This window comes from Dryobates pubescens, chromosome 33 (assembly GCF_014839835.1).
Source record: "Dryobates pubescens isolate bDryPub1 chromosome 33, bDryPub1.pri, whole genome shotgun sequence".
NCBI classification, from domain to species: Eukaryota; Metazoa; Chordata; class Aves; order Piciformes; family Picidae; genus Dryobates; species Dryobates pubescens.
The window spans coordinates 1,867,250-1,888,409 of NC_071644.1; the positions used below are offsets into that span (position 1 = coordinate 1,867,250).

Consider the following 21,160-nt stretch of genomic DNA (forward strand, 5'->3'; position numbering starts at 1 on the left):
CCAGGCACTGGGCCCCCACGGTGGTGGCAGCCAGGTGTCCCCACAGGGAGCGGGCTCGGTGCTGCGGTCAGCACGGGTCAGAAGCTGTAGGTGCTGCCTTTGCACGGGCACACCTCATCAGGTGGGTGTGCAGGGCATGCTGGCATCTTGCATGGCTTTCATGGAAACGTAGAGGTTGGTTGGGGTTGGCAGGAGCCTTTCCAGCTCACCTAGTCCAAGCCCCTGTAGTCAGCAGGGACAGGTGCAACTAGAGCAGGCTGCTCAGAGCCCCACCAGGCCTGGCCTGGGGTGTCCCCAGGGATGGAACACTGCCTAGGGAGGTAGTGGAGTGCCTATCCTTGTAGACAGGGCTCTGAGCAACCTGCTCTAGTTAAAGACGTCCCTGCTGACTGCAGGGGGTGGGACTGGGTAACCTCTAGAGGTTCTTTCCAACCCAGTGCAATTCTATGGAGCCTCCTGGGCAACCTGTTCCAGTTTTCCAGCACTCTCAAGAACTTTTTCCTGATGTCTAACTTCAACCTACCCTTCCCTAGTTTCAAATCATTGTCCCTTATCCTGTCACTCCCAGCCCTTGTCAGAAGTCCTTCCCCAGCTCTCCTGTAGCCCTCTTCAGGTACTGGAAGGCTGCTCTAAGGTCTCCCTGGAGCCTTCTCTTTTCCAGGGTGAAGAGCTCCAGCTCTCACAGGCAGAGGGGTTCCAGCTCTCAGATCATGTTGTGGCTTCCTCTTTGAAAGCAGCTATTTAAAAATGCTCAGCTCCCTGACACAAAAAGGACCTGGGGTGTTGGACAGCAGCAGCTGAAGATGCACCAGCCTGTGCCTAGGTAGCCAAGGAGGCAACCAACATCCTGGCCTGGATCAGCATGAGTGTGACCAGCAGGAGCAGGGCAGGCATTGTCCACCTGTACTGGGCACTGGTGAGGTCACCACCTTGAGTCCTGGGTTCAGTTTTGGGGCCCTCACTCCAAGAAGGACATTGAGAGTCTGGAGCAGGTCCAGAGAAGGGCAACAAAGGTGGGGAAGGGTCTGGAGAACAGGGCTTGGGAGGAGCAGCTGAGTGACCTGGGGTTGTTGAGCCTGGAGAAAAGGAGGCTGAGGGAAGACCACACTGCTCTCTACAGCTCCCTGAGAGGAGGCTGGAGCCATGAAGGGTTAAACTCAGAGAGCAGAGCTCCAAGCACTGACAGAGGGAGAAGTTTTAGCCTCGATGGGTCGTCAACCATGGGAACAGAATGCAGCTGTGTAGATGAAAGGACACAGATAGCTGATTACAAATGGTCGTTGTGGCCTGAAGTGCCAGAATTCGCCAATGCTGCGACAGACTCCTTGATCTTTTGAGGTTTCTTTAACGCCTGCTTAAGCCTTGGTAAGGTACAGGTGTTGGTGCGATGCTTTCTCGATAGCCAGTCCTGCTCGCACCTGCCGCTGGGACGAATCTAATAACCGATCACAGACTGCTTTTCAGCTGTGTTAGCCTTTGTAAAGAAAAGGCTTTGCACAATAAAATGGACTCTTTGCTTGCACCGAGCTGCCTCCCGGCTCTCAGTCGCGGCAGAGCCAGGTGAGGGTTGGTCTTTCCTCCCAAGGAGCAAGAGATAGGACCAGAAGAAACAGCCCCAAATTGCACCAAGGGGGGTTTAGGCTGGACATAAGAAAATTCTTCACTGAAAGAGCTCCGTACCCTGGCCCAGGCTGCCCAGGGAGGTGGTTAAATCCCCAGCCCTGGAGATGTGGTGCCCTGGCAGTGCTGGGTTAAGGTTTGGACGCCATGATCTTAAAGGTCTCTTCCACCCAAAGTGATGCCATGACTGCACGACTCCAGGAGTTTGGGCAGGGGCAGACAGCAGCTGGTGCCCAGGCAGCCCAGAAACTCTCCTCTCCTATCACCCTGTTTCCCCAAATCTGGATTTCCTTCCCCAAAACGAGCCTGTGCCAGTACCAGGCTGCTGCAGAGCATGGAATGGAATGGAATGGAATGGAATGGAATGGAATGGAATGGAATGGAATGGAATGGAATGGAATGGAATTAACCAGGTTGGAAAAGACCTTCGAGATCAGCGAGTCCAAGCTATCACCCAGCACCATCTGATCAACTAAACCACGGCACCAAGTGCCTCATCCAGGCTCTTCCTAAACACCTCCAGTGATGGTGATTCCACCACCTCCCTGGGCAGCACATTCCAATGGCCAATCTCTCTGTCTGGGAAGAACTCCTTCCTAACATCCAGCCTAAGTTCCTTCCTAATATCCAGCCTAAGTTCCAGCAGTTCGGCGCTGCCCCGAGCCGTCCCTTCACCAGCTCCCTGGCTCGGAAACGCCCCCGGTGCCAACCCAGCCGGTTTCAGGGGGCTCGAAGGGCATTCCTGATGCCTCCTTCGGCTGGGCGAGTGCCACCCCCAGGCTGTCACCGCTAGGTGGCGATCTGTGACCGCGGCCGGCCGCTGCTGCCGTGCCGCGGGGCACCCAGCGCCGGCACCTCGGGGCCAAAGCAGACACATCCCACCGCGGCTGATCGACGGCAGGGCAGCACCACTGCTCCTCCTCACCTCCGTGACTCCAACGTCCCGAGCCACCCCGAGGACTTTTTATGGCCGTTGAGAGCTTTTGGAATAACTTTGAAACTCTTTGGGGTGTGTTTTTTTGCGCCTCGCAGCGTCCTGCCGCAGGGAGTCCCCCAGGTGCCAGCAGGCAAAGCAGGAGGAGATGCTGGAGGAGCCCGCTGTGTTCTCGCGTGTCCCCACGCTGCGGGTGTCTTAACACGAGTCACGAGGCACTAAGGGACAACCGGGGACGAGGTGACCTCGGTGCTGGAGCAGCAACACGAGCTGGGTGCTGTGTGGCAGCTATAAACAGCCGCTGGCCCCCGGGCAGGCGCCTGGCTGTTGTTTGTATACACAGGGAGATGGAGCCGAGCCCTCGGCCGGGGGGTTTTGGGGCCCCCAAAAATGATGCCACTGACTTTGGCAGCCAGGGCTGGCACCATCGTCCCGGCCCATGCCAACCCTGAGGGTGATGGGTGAGGGTGGGCAAGGGGAGGAGGAGGACTTGGTGACCTTCCAGGTGGGCCAGCGGCCGAGCAGCTGAGGGAATGGCTCTGAAATAGAGCGGCGGGGAAGAAATGAGTCACCCCGGGCTGGAAATAAACGGGACCGTGGGCACCCGAGGGGAGCTGGGGCCGCTTCTCTCCCGTGGGTTTGTTGGGAAGGAGGAACCGCTTTACGGAGGCACCCCTCAGGCCTGAGCCCGCGGCTCTTTTGGGGGAAAAGCATCCAGAAAAGATGAAAAGAAGGAGGCGCAGCAGCCAGGCGTTGTCAATAATTTATCACCAGCTGCATATACAGAGATAGGCTCCGGCAGAGGCTCGGGAAGGGATCCCGCGCTCCTGGCGGCGCTCTTGGAACGCTGGATCCTCCCCATCAATCCTCACCTCAGCTGAAAACCACCGGAGCCAGGAGCCAGGACTACCCCTCCGGAGTTTCTCCGGGACGCATCTCTCCACGCCAGCCCTTCGGCACGGGGCTGACCCGCTGGAGGAGCGTTCCCTACCCTATATCCCACTTTCTTCCCCAGTCACCCCAAATAATTAAGGAGGGAAAAGGGAGGAAAAGGGCTTTCCCCCCCACACACCCCGAGCCCTCAGATCTTGATCTCAGTCCGGAAGGTTTGCTGGACGTGCTCGGTGTGCTTGGCAGGCTGCCGCTGAGCCCGGATGGTCAATGTGCCATCATCCCCCAACGAGGATGACACCGATGTGGGGTCCACGTCGTCAGGCAGCTGGCATTTGTGGGTGAAGGTGTTCATCACGGTGCCATCTGTGGCCAGCTGGGTGAGAAAAATGGGTGAGACCAGGCAGTTTTAGGGTGCAGACAGGCTGGGGGCTCGTTGGTCCCTAGCCTTGGGTCACACCTTGTGTATGGTGACAATATTTATCTCCCCGGGGGGGGTAGGTGAGATCAGTGGGGGGACAAAGGTGCTGTTTGTGGTTGGCACACCCCTGGGAGAAGGATGATTGCAGGACACGAATTTGTTGGGTGCTGTGGGCTTTGGGATGAAAAGATGAGGAAATGGTGAATCAGACCCTAGCAGGGTTGTGGCTGGGGCTGTTGGGAGGTTGGGGCGGGAGCTGGGGGTGGATTTTGGGGGTCCCCCTGACTTTGGGGGTGAGCGGGGGAGGGTGGGAGCACGAACCTTCTCAGCGTGCACCTCGATCTGGTTGTTGGAGGTGGTGACGATGATGTCCTCGGGGGCAAAGTCGCTGACATCCACCGTGAACTGGTAGGTGTTGCCCAAGGTCTTCACTGTGCCAGTGCTGCCAGGACGAGCTGCAGGGGATGGAGGGGGTCACAGTCTCACTTGGGTTCTCACCTACACACCTTTTGGGGTCGTGGCCACATTTCGGTGGGGATCTCCCCTTAACCACCTCTCCTACAGCTCCAGCTCTTGCCCAAACCCGCCAGGATAGGGATGTGCCAGCACAGGACTTGAGGAGGCATCACCGACCTCCACTTCAGCCCTCAAAATAAGCTGTTCCCCCCCCCCCAAAAAAAAAGCCCCACCCTCACCTGAGAACCCCAAAGTCTCTCCGCGGGGCCGGACGAAGCTCCCAAAAAGGTCCATGGTGCCGGCGGCCGCCGCCGACTGCTGAAAGCTGCGGTGGGAGCGGAAAGCAGCCGAGGACCTCACCTGCATCCACCGCTGGCCCCCTGCCCCCTGCCAGCCCCAGCTCCCGCCGTCGAGAAAAAGCAGAGCCCCCTTCCCTCCTCCTCCTCCTCCTCCTCCTCCTCCTCCCACCCCACCGAGGCAGGGCAGAGTGTCTGGGCACGGGGAGCCTGGATGAGCTTTTTAAAGCCTCGCTGGGGCTGCCGGCCGCCTGCCAACCCCCGTCGTAAAAGAGGCTAAATTTAGGTCTTGCGCCGGAGCCTTGGTGGAAATTTTTCCCTCCTCCATTCGCCGCCTCAACGCCCTGGAATGCGGTGCCGCCGTTCCTGCCTATTCCCGAGGAAAAAGGATGGGGATTCATTAAAAATCCTTAATAAATACACACACCACCCCCACCCCCCCGCGCCCTTGGGGACTTGGGAGCTTGGAGGTGGTGACAGAGGTGTGCGGAGAGGGAACCCGGCTGGCTCCGGCCCCGGCGGGTCCGGCGGTGGCTTCCTCAAGGTCGTTTTTAATGAGCTCGTTTGCAAACTCAGTCCCGCGGCCGAGGCCGAGGTGGGAGGATCGGTGAGGGGGTGCTGGAAAATAAAGTAAGGGGTCCCGTCCCCCAGAACAGCCCCCAGGATGGAGCACCCTGTCCCTGGGGGGCTTCGGGGGCAGAAGGAGGAGAAGAGGGTTCTGGTGTCGGAGAAGAGCTGGAGACCTTGCCCCAAAGCTCGGAAGAGGCTCCGAGGTGAGACCCCCACCCGGCCAAGCAAAGGGATCTTGGGGATGTGGAGGGCTCGGGGTGGGGGGGGGGTCAGCACCCCATCAACCCCCCCCTTGCAGGTTGCCTGGAGTGGGTGAAGCGGCAGCTTTTCCGCGTCGGGGAGGATTGGTATTTCCTCTTCGTCCTGGGGGTCCTCATGGCCACCATCAGCTTCATGATGGACCTCATTGTCTTCAGGCTCTTTGAGGGTAAACCGCGGGCGTTGCCTGGTGTTCGAGAGGGGGCGGGAGGGGGGGTCTTATGGGGAACGGTGGGAGCATCTCCCCTCCTGCTGCTGCTCCTCCAGCCCATCGGTGGCTTTACCAAGAGGTTGGGGACGTCTTGGTGCTCAAGTACCTCTCGTGGACCATGTACCCCACGGCGCTGGCTGCTTTCTCCACTGGCTTTGCCCAGAGCATCACCCCGCACTCGGGAGGTGAGATGGCTGCACCCCGACACCTCCCCAGCGCCCCCCCGGAGTGCAGAGACCCCTACAGTTTGTATGCCCTCTGCCTCTCTAGGCTCTGGCATCCCGGAGCTGAAGACCATCCTGACAGGCGTGGTGCTGGAGGACTACCTGGCCATCCAAAACTTCGGTGCCAAGGTGGTGGGCTTGACCTGCACCCTGGCCTGTGGCAGCACCGTTTTCCTTGGCAAAGTGGTGAGGGATCCTCCCCCTCCCGTTCTGGACCCCAGCACCACGGTGGTGGTGCTGGCAACCGGGCTCAGCACCGCGCCCTACCCCGCTGGCTCTTAGGGGCCCTTTGTCCACCTCTCTGCCATGGCTGCAGCCTATCTGGGGAAGATGAGGACCAAAGTCACCGGGGAGTATGAGGTGGGCAAGCTGCCCCTCCAAAAACCAATGAAAGGGGGGCACTTTCCAGCCCCAAACTGGGGGGGGGGGGGCTGTATGACAACCCTCTCCCCCCCCCGGCCTTCTGCCCACAGAACAAGTTCAAGCAGAACGAGATGCTGGTGGCAGCCCAAGCTGTTGGGGTTGCTTCAGTGTTTGGGGCACCCATCAGTGGTGAGCACACCCCCTGCTCCCACCTGGGGGGACCTCCAAGGCTTCCTCTAAAGGACAACACCCACCCACCCCCCCCACACACACACACAGCTGCACCCCCACGTTTTCAGGGGTGCTCTTCAGCGTCGAGGTGATGTCCTCCCACTTCGCCGTCCGGGATTACTGGAGGGGCTTCTTCGCTGCCACCTGCAGCGCGCTCATGTTCCGGCTCCTCGCCGTCTTCAACAGCGAGCAAGGCAAGGACAGGATTCGCCTCCCCCCACCCCCGACCCTTTACCCACCTCCCCTTCACCCCCCCCCCCCGAGCATTTTCGGGGCGCGCTTGTTCCGCTAACACCACCCCCACCCCCCCGGCAGAAACCATCGTTGCGGCTTTCAAGAGCAACCTCCAGATCGATTTTCCCTTTGACCTCCTGGAGATCTTCTTCTTTGCCATTCTGGGGTACGGAGGGGGCCTGCCTGCGCCCCTGCCTGCGCCCCTGCCTGCGCCCCTGCCCATACCCCTGCCAGGACCTCTGCCCATACCCTTCCTGTACCCTGCCCACACCCCCTGCTTGTACCCCTGCCTATACCCTGCCCATATCTGTGCCACACCGTGCCTGTGCCCCTGCCCATACCCCTGTCCATACCCTTGCCTGTGCCTCTGCCCATACCCTGCCCATACCCTGCCTGTACCCTGCCCACACCCCCTGCTTGTACCCCTGCCTATACCCTGCCCATATCTGTGCCACACCGTGCCTGTGCCCCTGCCCATACCCCTGTCCATACCCTTGCCTGGACCTCTGCCCATAACCTGCCCATACCCTGCCTGTACCCTGCACATATCCCTGCCACACCCCACCTGTAGTCCTGCCCACACCCCTGCCCATACCCCTCCCTGTGCCTCTGCCCCTACCCTGCCCCTACCCTGCCCATACCCTGCCTGTGCCTCTGCCCCTACCCTGCCCCTACCCTGCCCATACCCCTCCCTGTTCCTCTGCCCCTACCCTGCCCCTACCCTGCCTGTACCCTGCCCCTACCCTGCCCATACCCCTCCCTGTTCCTCTGCCCCTACCCTGCCCGTACCCTGCCCGTACGCTGCCTGCTCTCCTCCTCAGGGCTGTCTGCGGGCTGCTGGGCTGCTGCTACCTCTTCTGCCAGCGCTGGCTGCTGGGCGCCGTCAAGGAGCTGCGGCTGACTGCCAGGCTGCTGGCAACCGAGTCCGTACCGACCCGCGGCCACCCCCTGCCTGTCTGTCTGTCTGTCTGCACCCTGCGCCTCCGCGAGACCTGCCCGGCCCTGCCCGCGCAGCCCCCACCGCACCCTGGGTGTCCCTAACACACACCCTGGGTACCTCTGTGTCCCCAACACCCTGATGTCCCTCTGTCCCCAACACACCCTGGGTGTCCCTGTGTCCCCAGCACACCCTGGGTGTCCCTCAGTCCCCAACACACACCCTGGGTGTCCCTGTGTCCCCAACACACCCTGGGTGTCCCTCAGTCCCCAACACACCCTGGGTGTCCCTCTGTCCCCAACACACCCTGGGTGTCCCTCTGTCCCCAACACACCCTGATGTCCCTGTGTCCCCAACACACCCTGGGTGTCCCTCTGTCCCCAACACACCCTGATGTCCCTCTGTCCCCAACACACCCTGGGTGTCCCTGTGTCCCCAGCACACCCTGGGTGTCCCTCAGTCCCCAACACACCCTGGGTGTCCCTCTGTCCCCAACACACCCTGGGTGTCCCTCTGTCCCCAACACACCCTGATGTCCCTCTGTCCCCAACACACCCTGGGTGTCCCTCAGTCCCCAACACACACCCTGGGTGTCCCTGTGTCCCCAGCACACCCTGGGTGTCCCTCAGTCCCCAACACACCCTGGGTGTCCCTCTGTCCCCAACACACCCTGGGTGTCCCTCTGTCCCCAACACACCCTGATGTCCCTGTGTCCCCAACACACCCTGGGTGTCCCTCTGTCCCCAACACACCCTGATGTCCCTCTGTCCCCAACACACCCTGGGTGTCCCTGTGTCCCCAGCACACCCTGGGTGTCCCTCAGTCCCCAACACCCCCTGGGTGTCCCTGTGTCCCCAACACCCCCTGGGTGTCCCTCTGTCCCCAACACATCCTGGGTGTCCCTCTGTCCCCAGCACACCCCCTGGGTGTCCCTCAGTCCCCAACACACCCTGGGTGTCCCTGTGTCCCCAGCACACCCTGGGTGTCCCCACCATGCACCCTGGGTGTCCCTCTGTCCCCAGCACCCCCTGGGTGTCCCTGTGTCCACTGCATGCATGCTGCACCTCCACACCTGTGCCCTGGGTGTCCGTGTGTCCACCTCACGTCCTCTGAGTGTCCCTCTGTCCATCCCCTGCACCCTAAGTGTCCTTACCGCACAGCCCCTGCACATCCAGCTCCTGAGCTGTCAGTGTCCCTGTGTCCAGCTCCTGGCTGTGTCTGTGTGTCCATCCCATGCACCCTTGTGGCTTCAGTTGCTCCTGACTGAGTTGGTCTGGGACAGTAATGCTGGGGGGGGGGGAACTGCAACCCAGCACAGCCCTGCACCCCCACCCCCACCCCCTGCATGGCTGTGTGTCCCCCCTGTGCATCCTTGTGTCCATCTGTCCCCTCCATGCCCCCTGCATGGCTGTGTGTCCCCCCTGTGCATCCCTGTGTCCATCTGTCCCCTCCATGCCCCCTGCATGGCTGTGTGTCCCCCCTGTGCATCCCTGTGTCCATCTGTCCCCTCCATGCCCCCCTGCATGGCTGTGTGTCCCCCCTGTGCATCCCTGTGTCCATCTGTCCCCCCTGTGCCCCCTGCATGTCTGTGTGTCCCCCCTGTGCATCCCTGTGTCCATCTGTCCCCTCCATGCCCCCTGCATGGCTGTGTGTCCCCCCTGTGCATCCCTGTGTCCATCTGTCCCCTCCATGCCCCCCTGCATGTCTCTCTGCTCCCTGGGTGTCTGTGTGTCCATCCCATGCCCCCCTGCGTGTCTGTGTGTCTATCCCCTGCATCCTGCATGTCTGTGTGTCCATCCCCTGCCCCCTGGGTGTCTGTGTGTCCACCCTGTGCAGCCTGGGTGTCTGTGTGTCCATCCCATGCCCCCTGGGTGTCTGTGTGTCCATCCTGTGCAGCCTGGGTGTCTGTGTGTCCATCCCATGCCCCTTGGGTGTCTGTGTGTCCACTGCCTGCACCCTGCACCTCCCCTCCCCCCGCTGTCCGTCCATCTGTCCATCCCCACCTCTCCCCCCAGCAAGCCAATCTACTCCGTGCTGGTGGTGCTGCTCCTGGCCTCCATCACCTTCCCTCCTGGGCTGGGGCAGCTGATGGCTTCCAGGGTGAGTGCTGGGGGGGGGGCCAGGGGGGCACAGAGGGCACCCTGGGGACCTGTCCCAGCAGGTGCTCAGGCTGTCTGTCTGTCTGTCTGTCTGTCTGTCCTTGCAGCTCACCATGAAGGAGTACCTCACCTCCCTCTTCGACAACCGCACCTGGGGCACCCTGCTCCCCAACACCTCCCGGGTGGCTCAGGGCCCTGGCACCGACCTCTGGCTGGACTGGTACCACCCCTCTGCCACCATCTTTGGCACCTTGGCCTTCTTCCTGGTGATGAAGGTACCCGGGGGCCCCCTCCCCCTGCCCTGAGCTGGGGGCCTGCAGGGGGATGACTTCCCCACCCTGCCCCCCCAGTTCTGGATGCTGATCCTGGCCACCACCCTGCCCCTGCCCGCAGGCTACTTCATGCCCATCTTCGTCTATGGTGAGCCTGGGCCTGGGCCGGGGGGGCCGGGGGGGCAGCAAGCCCTTGGGGTTGGGGTACAAGGGTTGTGTGCAGCCCTGGGGTGGGGTACAGCCAGTCTGGGGGGGTGCAAGGGTTGTGTGCACCCCTGGGTGGGGTACAGCCAGTCTGGGGGGGTGCAAGGGTTGTGCCCAGCCCTGGGGGGGTACACCCAGTCTGGGGGGTGCAAGGGTTGTGTGCAGCTCTGGGGGGGTACAGCCAGTCTGGGGGGGGTGCAAGGGTTATGTCCAGCCCTGGGGGGGTACAGCCAGTCTGGGGGGGTGCAGGGGTTGTGCCCAGCCCTGGGGGGGTACAGCCAGTTTGGGGGTTTCAGGGGTTGTATCCTGCCCTGGGGCTGGGGTGGTGTACATCCAGTCTGGGGGGGTGCAGGGGTTGTGTCCAGCCCTGGGGGGGTACAGCCAGTCTGGGGGGGTGCAAGGGTTGTGCCCAGCCCTGGGGGGGTACAGCCAGTCTGGGGGGGTGCAGGGGTTGTGCCCAGCCCTGGGGGGGTACAGCCAGTCTGGGGGGGGTGCAAGGGTTGTGCCCAGCCCTGGGGGGGTACAGCCAGTCTGGGGGGGTGCAGGGGTTGTGTGCACCCCTGGGGGGGGGGGGGGGCATCCAGTCTGGGGGGTGCAAGGGTTGTGTGCAGCCCTGGGGTGGGGTACATCCAGTCTGGGGGGGTGCAAGGGTTGTGCCCTGCCCTGGGGGGGTACAGCCAGTCTGGGGGGGTGCAAGGGTTGTGCCCAGCCCTGGGGGGGTACAGCCAGTCTGGGGGGGTGCAAGGGTTGTGCCCAGCCCTGGGGGGGGTACATCCAGTTTGGGGAAGGGGGTGTTCAGGAGATGTATCCAGCCCTGGGGGGGTACACCCAGTCTGGGGGTTTCAGGGGTTGTATCCTGCCCTGGGGCTGGGGTGGTGTACATCCAGTCTGGGGGGGTGCAGGGGTTGTGTCCAGCCCTGAGGGGAGGTACCCCCATTCTGGGGGTGTACATGGGGGTCAGCCAATCCCAGGGCTGCTGCAGGAGGTTGGTCACCTCCAGCTGCACTGCCCTGGGGGGCTGGGGGGGTACCCCTGGGGTCTCCCCACCTCCCCCCACCCGATTGTAGGAGCTGCCATCGGGCGCCTGCTGGGGGAGGCTGTGGCCCTGCTCTTCCCACGGGGGCTCGGTGCAGAGGGGGACCTGCACCCCATCATCCCCTGTGGCTATGCCCTGGCTGGTGAGTGGGTGGGGTGGGAGCACACCCCTGGGGACACACACACCCCCCTGGGGGGGGCAGGGGACACCCATGCCCATGTCAGCCACGTGGGCAGTGGCACTGAGGCATCCTCAGCAGGTTTGCTGCTGGCACCGAGCTGTGTGGTGCTCTGCACTCACTGGGGGCAGGGATGGCATCCAGCAGGGTGCTGGAGAAGTGGCCAGGGCCAGCTGCAGGAGGTTCAACAAGTCCCAGGGCAAGGTCCTGCAGCTGGGGCAGGCCAACCCCAGGCACAGATCCAGGCTGGGTGCTGAGTGGGTTGAGAGCAGCCCTGAAGGAAGAGCCTTGGGGGTGCTGGGTGCTGAGCAGCTCCCCAGGAGCCAGCAGTGCCTCCTGCAGCCCTCAGGCAGCTGTGTGCTGGCTGCAGCCAGAGCAGGGTGGGCAGAGGGCAGCAGAGGGGATTCTGCCCCTGGGCTCTGCTCTGCTCAGACCTCACCTCCAGCCCTGCCTCCAGCTCTGCTGTCCCCAGCAGCAGAAGGACTCAGAGCTGCTGGAGGGAGCCCAGAGGAGGCCACAGAGATGATCCCAGGGCTGGAGCAGCTCTGCTGGGAGCACAGGCTGAGGGAGCTGGGGCTGTGCAGCCTGGAGGCTCCAGGGGGACCTCAGAGCTGCTGCCAGGACCTGAAGGGATCCTGCAGGAAGGCTGCAGAGACTTTTGCTGAGGGGGTCTGAGCCAGGCCAAGGGGGAAGGGTTTGGAGCTGAGGCAGAGCAGGGTTAGAGTGGAGCTGAGGAAGAAGTTCTTCAGTGTGAGGCTGCTGAGCCTCTGGCCCAGGCTGCCCAGGGAGGCTGTGGCTGCCTCCTGCCTGGGGGTGCTGAAGGCCAGGCTGGATGAGGCCTGGAGCAGCTGAGTCTGGCTGAGAGGTGTCCCTGGGCACGGCAGGGAGGTTGCAGTGGATGAGCTCTGAGCTCCCTTCCAGGCTGAGCCTCAGGGCTGCGGTGACCTCCTGACCGCTGTGCCTGGCTCTGCCCTGGCCAGGCGCCGCTGCCTTCTCAGGCTCTGTCACCCACTCCCTCTCCACGGCTCTGCTGGTGTGTGAGGCCACAGGGCACCTGGGCCACGTCCTGCCCGTGGTGGTGGCCGTGCTGGTGGCCAATGCCATCACCCAGAAGAACCAACCCTCCTTCTACGACGGCACCATCATCGTCAAGAGGCTGCCGTACCTGCCCCGCATCCGCAGCCGGCACATGGCGTGAGCCACTCCCACCCTCCCCTCCCCTCCCCTCCCCTCCCCTCTCCCCTCCCCTCCCCTCCCCTCCTCTCCTCTCCCCTCCCCTCCCCTCCCCTCCCCTCCCCTCCCCTCCCCTCCCCTCCCCTCCCCTCCCCTCCCCTCCTCTCCCCTCCTCTCCTCTCCCCTCCCCTCCTCTCCCCTCCCCTCCCCTCCTCTCCCCTCACCTCACCTCCCCTCACCTCACCTCCCTTCCCCTCCCCTCCCCTCCCCTCTCCCCTCCCCTCCTCTCCCCTCCCCTCCCCTCCCCTTCTCTCCCCTCCCCTCCCCTCCTCTCCTCTCCCCTCCCCTCCTCTCCCCTCCCCTCCCCTCCCCTCCCCTCCCCTCCCCTCCCCTCTCCTCCTCTCCCCTCCCCTCCCCTCTCCTCCTCTCCCCTCCCCTCCTCTCCCCTCCTCTCCCCTCCCCTCCCCTCCTCTCCTCTCCCCTCCCCTCCTCTCCCCTCCCCTCCTCTCCCCTCCCCTCCCCTCCTCTCCCCTCCCCTCCCCTCCCCTCCCCTCCCCTCCCCTCCTTTCCTCTCCTCTCCCTTCCTCTCCTCTCCCTTCCCCTCCCCTCCCCTCCCCTCCTCTCCCCTCCCCTCCCCTCCCCTCCCCTCTCCTCCCCTCCCCTCCCCTCCCCTCCCCTCTTTTGGGGTGATTTGCTGGGAAATGAGGTCACTTTGGGGCTTTTCTGGCTCCCCAGCTCCTACCAGGTGGTGGTGGAGGAGTTCATGGAGCGCCAGGTGGTGACCTTGGCCAAGGGGGATGGCTTTGAGGAGGTGCTGGTGGCCTTGGATGCCTCTGCTGATGCTGAATACCCTGTGGTGGAGAGCCCAGGTGGGGTGAGGGGCACGGCAGGGTGTGGGGAGGAAACACCAGGGCCACGAGGGGACATCAGTGGCCCTGTCCCTGTGTCCCTCCAGCCTCACCCACGCTGGTGGGCACCATCAGCAGAGCCCAGCTGGTCACCTACCTCCAGAGCCACAAACACCCCCAGGCACCTCCAGGGGAGAAGGTAAAGGAGGGGCTGAGCACCCTGCTGACCCTACCTCCCCCCCCCCCCACAAAAAAAAAGCTGTTTTTGCACCCAAAAATCCACCTGTCACCTGCCCCCAGCTGGCCACAGCAGGGACACTTGGGGACAGCTGCACCATCGAGCCCATCATGCTCCAGCTCTCCCCCTGGACCTCCTTGCACCAGGTTTGGAGGGGGGGGTTGGGAACCCTGAGGGGACTGGGGGCCGCCAGATCCTCTCCCCCCCCCTCCCCCGGTGCTGAGCGGCGGGCGAGGGGCCAGAGGCCCCGGCTCTGGCTTTGTCCCCACCGGGTCCCCTCCCCCAAGGCTCATCACCTCTTCGAGCTGCTGAAGCTGCAGCGAATCTTCGTCACCCGCCGCGGGGAGCTGGTGGGAGCCGTCAGCAGGGCGGAGGTGAGGAGGGGGACACAGGGCTGGGGGGCGCTGGGGTGACAAGGGGGGGGGCAGGACCCCCCACCCCACACACACACACTCTGCCTCCTCTGCTCCCTTGCAGCTGCGCAGAGCCATCGAGGAGCTGGCAGACCCCAAGTGATGCCTTCTGGGGACCCTTCCCTGGGGATGTCACCCATGCAAAGAGTCTCCGGGACCACCCCCCACGCCCCCCCTTCCCCCAGCCCTGGACCTCCCCTGTAATTATCAATACACAATGAGCCTTAATTACTGCAGTTAATGAGGGCGGTGGATGTTTTGTGCCCCCCCCCCAAGATGCTGGGGGAAAAGGGGGGGGGGGGAGAGGGGGGCTGAGCCAGCACAGCTCTTCAGTGCCCCCTCCCCCCCCCCAGCTGGGGTGCAGCGGTTTGCAAGGGGGGAAGGGGGAGCAGGGCAGGGTGCGGAGGACGCTAACGAGCGGTAATTAAGCCTGCAGGGGTAATTAAACCCGGCGGGACAGGTTGGGTGAGGCAGGCATGCCCAGGCCCGGCTGAAGGAGAGGTGAAGTGGGGTCAGCGCCAGGGAGACACCCCCAAAAGTGGGGCAGCAGATGGGCGAGGCTGGGATGGGTGCTGGGAGCAGGGTTGGGCTGCAGCACCGATGTGCCTCGTGGAGGGTGCTCGGTGTGGGGAGGGGAACCAGGGCAGCCATGGAGGATGCTCAGGGGGACCAGGAACCATGGAGAGGGGAAGCAGAGCAGCCATGGAGGATGCTCAGGGGGGTCTGGGACCAGAGCAGCCATGGAGGATGCTCAGGGGGACCAGGAACCATGGAGAGGGGAGCCAGAGCAGCCATGCAGGTTGCTCAGCAGGGTCAGGATCCAGAGTAGCCATGGAGGATGCTCAGGGGGGTCTGGAAGCATGGAGAGGGGAGCCAGAGCAGCCATGGAGGATGCTCAGTAGGGTCAGGAACCAGAGCACCCATGGAGGATGTTCTGTGGGGTCTGGAAGCATGGAGAGGGGAGCCAGAGCAGCCATGGAGGATGCTCAGTAGGGTCAGGAACCAGAGCACCCATGGAGGATGTTCTGTGGGGTCTGGAAGCATGGAGAGGGGAACCAGAGCAGCCATGGAGGATGCTCAGGGGGGTCAGGATCCAGAGCAGCCATAGAGGATGCTCAGCAGGGTCAGGATCCAGAGCAGCCATGGAGGATGCTCAGGGGGGTCTGGAAGCATGGAGAGGGGAACCAGAGCAGCCATGGAGGATGCTCAGGGGGGTCAGGAACCAGAGCAGCCATGGAGGATGCTCAGGGGGGGTCTGGAACCAGAGCAGCCATGGAGGATGCTCAGCAGGGTCAGGATCCAGAGCAGCCATAGAGGATGCTCAGCAGGGTCAGGATCCAGAGCAGCCATAGAGGATGCTCAGGGGGGTCTGGAACCAGAGCAGCCATAGAGGATGCTCAGCAGGGTCAGGATCCAGAGGAGCCATGGAGGATGCTCAGCAGGGTCAGGATCCAGAGCAGCCATAGAGGATGCTCAGGGGGGTCTGGAACCAGAGCAGCCATAGAGGATGCTCAGCAGGGTCAGGATCCAGAGGAGCCATGGAGGATGCTCAGCAGGGTCAGGATCCAGAACAGCCATAGAGGATGCTCAGCAGGGTCAGGATCCAGAGCAGCCATGGAGGATGCTCAGCAGGGTCAGGATCCAGAGCAGCCATGGAGGATGCTCAGCAGGGTCAGGATCCAGAGCAGCCATGGAGGATGCTCAGCAGGGTCAGGAACCAGAGCAGCCATGGAGGATGCTCAGCAGGGTCAGGATCCAGAGCAGCCATGGAGGATGCTCAGCAGGGTCAGGAACCAGAGCAGCCATGGAGGATGCTCAGCAGGGTCAGGATCCAGAGCAGCCATGGAGGATGCTCAGGGGGATCTGGAACCAGAGCAGCCATGGAGGATGCTTAGGGGGGTCTGGAACCAGAGCAGCCATGGAGGATGCTCAGTTGCTCAGTGGGGACCACAGCCACCCCTGGAAGGGTCTCAGTGGGGTAAGGTGGACTATGGGAAGAGGCTCCACAGCACCCATGGAGGGTACTTGGTGCAGTGAGGGTCCATGGTGGGAGGATCCACATCACACAAAGGTTGCTTCTGGGGCACAGGGAGCACAGGCCACAGCTCACCCATGGAGAGTGCTCAGTGGGGTGGAGGTGCCACGAGGAGGGGACACCAGGACCCATGGAAGGCACTCAGCTGCTCAGGGGGGTCACAGCACCCACATCACCCCTGGCTGGTGCTCAGCAGGGTGAGCTGGACCCTGACAAGGGGGAGCAGGGTGCTCAGTGGTGACCACAGCACCAAGATCACCTCTGGAAGGTTCTCAGCAGGGGGAAGTGGACAGTGGGGACAGGACCCACAGCACCCATGGAGGTTACTCTTGGGCCCACAGAACCTGCATCACCCATGGAGGGTGCTCAGTGGGGTGAGGTGGAAAGGGGCCACAGCACCCATGGAGGGTGCTCACAGGGTGATGGGACCACAGCACCCATGGAGGGTGCTCACAGGGTGATGGGACCACAGCACCCATGGAGGGTGCTCACAGGGTGATGGGACCACAGCACCCATGGAGGGTGCTCACAGGGTGATGGGACCACAGCACCCCTGCCACTTGGGAAGGATGCTCACAGGGGCATGGGGACCACACAGCACCCATATCACCCGTGGAGGGTCCTCAGTGGGGTGAGGAGACCATGGGGGTGGTCAGCAGGGTGGTGAGCCCCCAGCACCCACAGCCCTTGGAGGAGATGCTCAATGGGGCACAGGGACCATGGCATCCCCCCAGCACCCATGGGTGATGCCCCCACCCATGTCTCACTCCGTGCCCACTCCCATGGGTTCACCAAGACCAAGGCAGCTGCCAGGGTGGTGGCAGCAGTAAGATGGGGGTGTGTGTGTGTGGGGTGTGTGTGTGGGGGGGGTCACCCCAAAGGCTCCTCCTGCCCCTGCCTCAGTTTCCCCCCCACCCTCCTCCGGCCCCACCACAGGCAAACAGAGATAAGCTGCTGCCAGCTGCTGCCACACTCCCAGACCCAGCCTGGGCTCCCCCCTTGCCCCCTGGCCAGCAGCTCCTCCCTGCCTGCTGCTGGACTTTAACCCAGCACCAAGGGTGGTGGCAGGGCTGAGCCTGGCAAACTTGTGACACGAGTGAGGCATCCGCAGGCACAAACCAGGCTGAAGCCCACCCAGGCAGCAGCCACAGCAAGGTGCTGCCCCCCTCCAGCATTCCTCCCCTTTCCTGTCTGCCTGTGGGGCACAGAGCCTCCTTTCCTGGCTTCTTCCCACCCAGGCAGTGGGCAGCCAGCCCTGCTGCCACCACAGCAGCTGGGGGCTCGCTTTGGCTTGGGGGGGAGGGGGCAGTGGTGGGTGAGAAAAAGCCAACTTTCTCCTGGGCTTTGCTGAGGAAAAGAAGGTTTGGCTGGGAAATGCTCCCCAGGCTGTGAGCAGCCCCTTAAAAGCTGCTTAAATCCCCCTTAACCCCCCTGATCAAGCCTTGAAACCTCCCTTAAACCCCCTTATAAAGCTCTTTTAAACCCCTTAAGCACCTCACACCCTTTTAAAACTCCCTCAAAGCCCCTTAAAAAGACCTTAACCCCCTCAACCCCCCCTTAAAGTCTCCCCAAAACTATTTTAAACCCCTTTACAACCCCTAAAAACCCTCAAAACCCCCTTAAACTCTCTTAAAACCAGTTTTAACCCCCTTTAAAACCCCTAAACCCCCCTCAAAACCCCCTTAAACTCTCTTAAAACCAGTTTTAACCCCCTTTAAAACCCCTAAACCCCCTTAACCCCCCTCAAAACCCCCTTAAACTCTCTTAAAACCTGATCTAAATCCCTTTAAAACCCTTAACCCCCTCAACCCCTCCCTTAAACTCTCTTCAAAACTGTTTCAACCCCCTTTAAAGCCCCTAAAACCCCTTAACCCCCTTAAACTCCCCTCAAAACTGTTTTAAAACCCTTTTAAGACCTTTTGAAAACCCTTAACCCCCCTCAAAACCCCCTTAAACTCTCTTAAAACCAGTTTTAACCCCCTTTAAAACCCCTAACCCCCCTTAACCCCCCTCAAACCCCCCTTAAACTCTCTTAAAACCAGTTTTAACCCCCTTTAAAACCCCTAACCCCCCTTAACCCCCCTCAAACCCCCCTTAAACTCTCTTAAAACCAGTTTTAACCCCCTTTAAAACCCCTAACCCCCCTTAACCCCCCTCAAACCCCCCTTAAACTCTCTTAAAACCAGTTTTAACCCCCTTTAAAACCCCTAACCCCCCTTAACCCCCCTCAAAACCCCCTTAAACTCTCTTAAAACCAGTTTTAACCCCCTTTAAAACCCCTAAACCCCCCTCAAAACCCCCTTAAACTCTCTTAAAACCAGTTTTAACCCCCTTTAAAACCCCTAAACCCCCTTAACCCCCCTCAAAACCCCCTTAAACTCTCTTAAAACCAGTTTTAACCCCCTTTAAAACCCCTAACCCCCCTTAACCCCCCTCAAAACCCCCTTAAACTCTCTTAAAACCAGTTTTAACTCCCTTTAAAACCCCTAACCCCCCTTAACCCCCCTCAAAACCCCCTTAAACCCTCTTAAAACCTGATTTAAATCCCTTTAAAACCCCTAAACCCCCTCAACCCCTCCCTTAAACTCTCTTCAAAACTGTTTCAACCCCCTTTAAAGCCCCTAAAACCCCTAAACCCCCTTAACCCCCCTCAAACCCCCCCTTAAAAAACCCTTTAAACCCCTTTAATAGAAACCTTAAACCCCTTCAAAAACCTTAAACACCTCCAACCCCTTTTAAACTCCCTCAAAGCCCCTGAAAAAAAAACCCCTTAACCCCATCAAAACCCCCTTAAACTCTCTTAAAAGCTGTTTTAAACCCTTTAAAAACCTCTTAAAAACCCTTAACCCCCCTCAAATTCTCCTTAACCCCCCTTAAAAACTCTTGAAACCCTCCTAAAACCCTCAGCCCCCATTTAAACCCCTTACCCCCCCCAAACTCCCTTAAAACCTTTAACCCCCCTCAACCCCCCTTTGAAAACCCTTAACCCCCCCATAAACTCCTTAAAAACCTTTAAGACCCCTTGAACCCCCCCTTTAAATCTTCTTAAAACCCCCTTAAACCCCTTTCAAGCCTACTTAAACCCCCTAACCTCCTTTCTAAAACCCCTTAACCCCCCTTAAAAACTCCTTAAACCCCCTTAGGCCCTCTTAAACCCCATCAGCCCCCATTAAAACCCCCTTAATCCTCCCTTAAACCCCCTCAAGCCCCCTTTACAAGCCCTTCACCTTCCTCAAATGCCTTTAAAACCCCTTGAACCCCCTTCAACCCTCTTAAAACCCATTTCAAACCTACTTAACCCCCCTAAACCCCTCAACCCCCCTTAAAAACTCCTTATACCCCCTTAAACCCCCCTCAACCCCCATTTAAAACCCCTTAACCCCCCCTTAAAAGATCCTTAAACCCCCTTACACCCTCTTAAACCCCTTCAGCCCCCATTTAAAACCCCTTAACCCCCTTTAACTCCCTTAAAACCCCCTTAACCCCCCTTAAAAGCCTCTTAAAGACTCCTTAACCCCCCTTCAAAACCCCTTAAACCCCTTTAAACCCTGCTTAACCCCCCTTGAAACCCCCTAAACCTCCCTTTAAACCCCCTTAAAAACTCCTTAAACCCCCTCAGCCCCCATTTAAACCCCCTTAAACTCCCTTAAAACCTTTAGACCCCCTTTAAACCCCCTCACCCCCCCCCTTTAAAACCCCTTAACCTCCCTTAAACTCCTTTAAAGCTCCTTGAACCCCCTTAAAATCCTCTTTAAAACTCCTTAAACCCCCATAACCCCCCTTCAACCCCCTTCAACCCCCTCTCAAACCTACTTAACCCCCCTTTTAAACCCCCTCAACCCCCCTTAAAAACCTCTTAGGCCTCCTTCAAATCTTCTTCAGTCCATAAAAACTCCTTTAAAATCCTTACCCCCACCCCCCAACCCCAGCCTAAACTCCTTCCCCCCTCATCCCCCCCTACCCCAAATTCCACTTCCCCAACCAGAAACCAAGAGAAGTGTGGAAAACCAAGCAAAAAAAAAAAGTCCATTTTTAATTCAACTCCAAACCCCACAAACATTTCCCCCTCCCCTCCCCCCCCCAAAAAACCCCAACCAAGCAACAACCCTCCAAAAAAATCCATGAAAAAACAAAACCAAGAGGGAAAACAACAACCAGAAACAAAAGGGGAAGGGGATAAGGGAAGGGGGAAGGGGAAGGGGGAAGGGGAAAGGGGATAGGGGAAGGGGGAAAGGGGAAGTGGTCAGGGGGAAAGGGGATAGGGGAAGGGGGAAGGGGGAAAGAGGGAAGGGGGAAGGGGGAAGGGAGAAAGGGGAAAGGGGATAAGGGAAGGGGGAAGGGGATAGGGGAATGGGGGAAGGGGAAAGGGGAAAGGGAAAAGGGATAGGGGAAAGGGATAGGGGAAAGGGAAAAGGGATAAGGGAAAGGGAAAACGGATAGGGGGAAGGGATAGGGGAAAGGGAAAGGGGATAGGGGAAAGGGAAAGGGGATAGGGGAAAGGGAAAAGGGATAGGGGAAAGGGAAAAGGGATAGGGGGAAGGGATAGGGGAAAGGGAAAGGGGAAGGGGGAAGGAGATTGGGATAGGGGAAGGGGGAAGAGGATAGGGGAAGGGGGAAGAGGATAAGGGAAGGGGAAAGAGGATAGGAGAAATAGGAAGGAGATTGGGATAGGGGAAGGGGGATGGGGAAAGGGTATAGGAATAGGGGAAGGGGATAGGGGAAAGGGAAGGAGATTGGGATAGGGGAATGGGAATAGGGGAAGGGGATGGGGATGGGGATAGGGATGTGGGAGGGAGATTTTTACTTCCCCTTCTCCTCCCTCCCCCCCCCTCCTCCTTTTGTTTCCCCCCTCTCCCAGCTCTGACCTTGGACCTTTCCTTCCTCACAAATAAATATTACAAAAATAGAATAAATTAGGTTAAAAAATAAGAAGCTGGCCCTGGTAGGAAGGGGAAAGGAGGGGGAGGGGCAGGGAGGAGCAACACCCCCCCCCCCCCCCCAAAAAAAAAACCCCAAAC

The 21,160-nt window shown here is 60.5% G+C and overlaps 2 protein-coding genes across 2 annotated transcripts; one reads left to right on the forward strand and one right to left on the reverse strand.

Annotated features, from left to right (window-relative positions):
• Positions 1 to 3,299: 3,299 nt before the first annotated feature.
• On the reverse strand, positions 3,300 to 4,772 carry HSPB7 (heat shock protein family B (small) member 7). The gene is made up of 3 exons (XM_054175825.1): positions 4,562 to 4,772; positions 4,188 to 4,321; positions 3,300 to 3,821 (listed from the first exon to the last, which is right to left on the reverse strand). The coding sequence occupies exons 1-3, from the start codon at positions 4,686 to 4,688 to the stop codon at positions 3,636 to 3,638; spliced, it is 447 nt and encodes a 148-aa protein (XP_054031800.1). The 5' UTR covers positions 4,689 to 4,772; the 3' UTR covers positions 3,300 to 3,635.
• Positions 4,773 to 5,094: 322 nt separating this feature from the next.
• On the forward strand, positions 5,095 to 14,107 carry LOC104309965 (chloride channel protein ClC-Kb). Its single transcript, XM_054175644.1, has 18 exons — positions 5,095 to 5,391; positions 5,487 to 5,615; positions 5,714 to 5,842; positions 5,928 to 6,067; positions 6,164 to 6,241; positions 6,355 to 6,433; positions 6,544 to 6,669; positions 6,791 to 6,875; positions 7,531 to 7,632; positions 9,662 to 9,746; positions 9,853 to 10,020; positions 10,096 to 10,165; positions 11,289 to 11,399; positions 12,416 to 12,629; positions 13,344 to 13,477; positions 13,564 to 13,655; positions 13,757 to 13,840; positions 13,982 to 14,107. Exons 1-18 carry the CDS (start codon positions 5,283 to 5,285, stop codon positions 14,105 to 14,107), a joined length of 2,061 nt encoding a protein of 686 aa, XP_054031619.1. The 5' UTR covers positions 5,095 to 5,282.
• Positions 14,108 to 21,160: the final 7,053 nt, after the last annotated feature.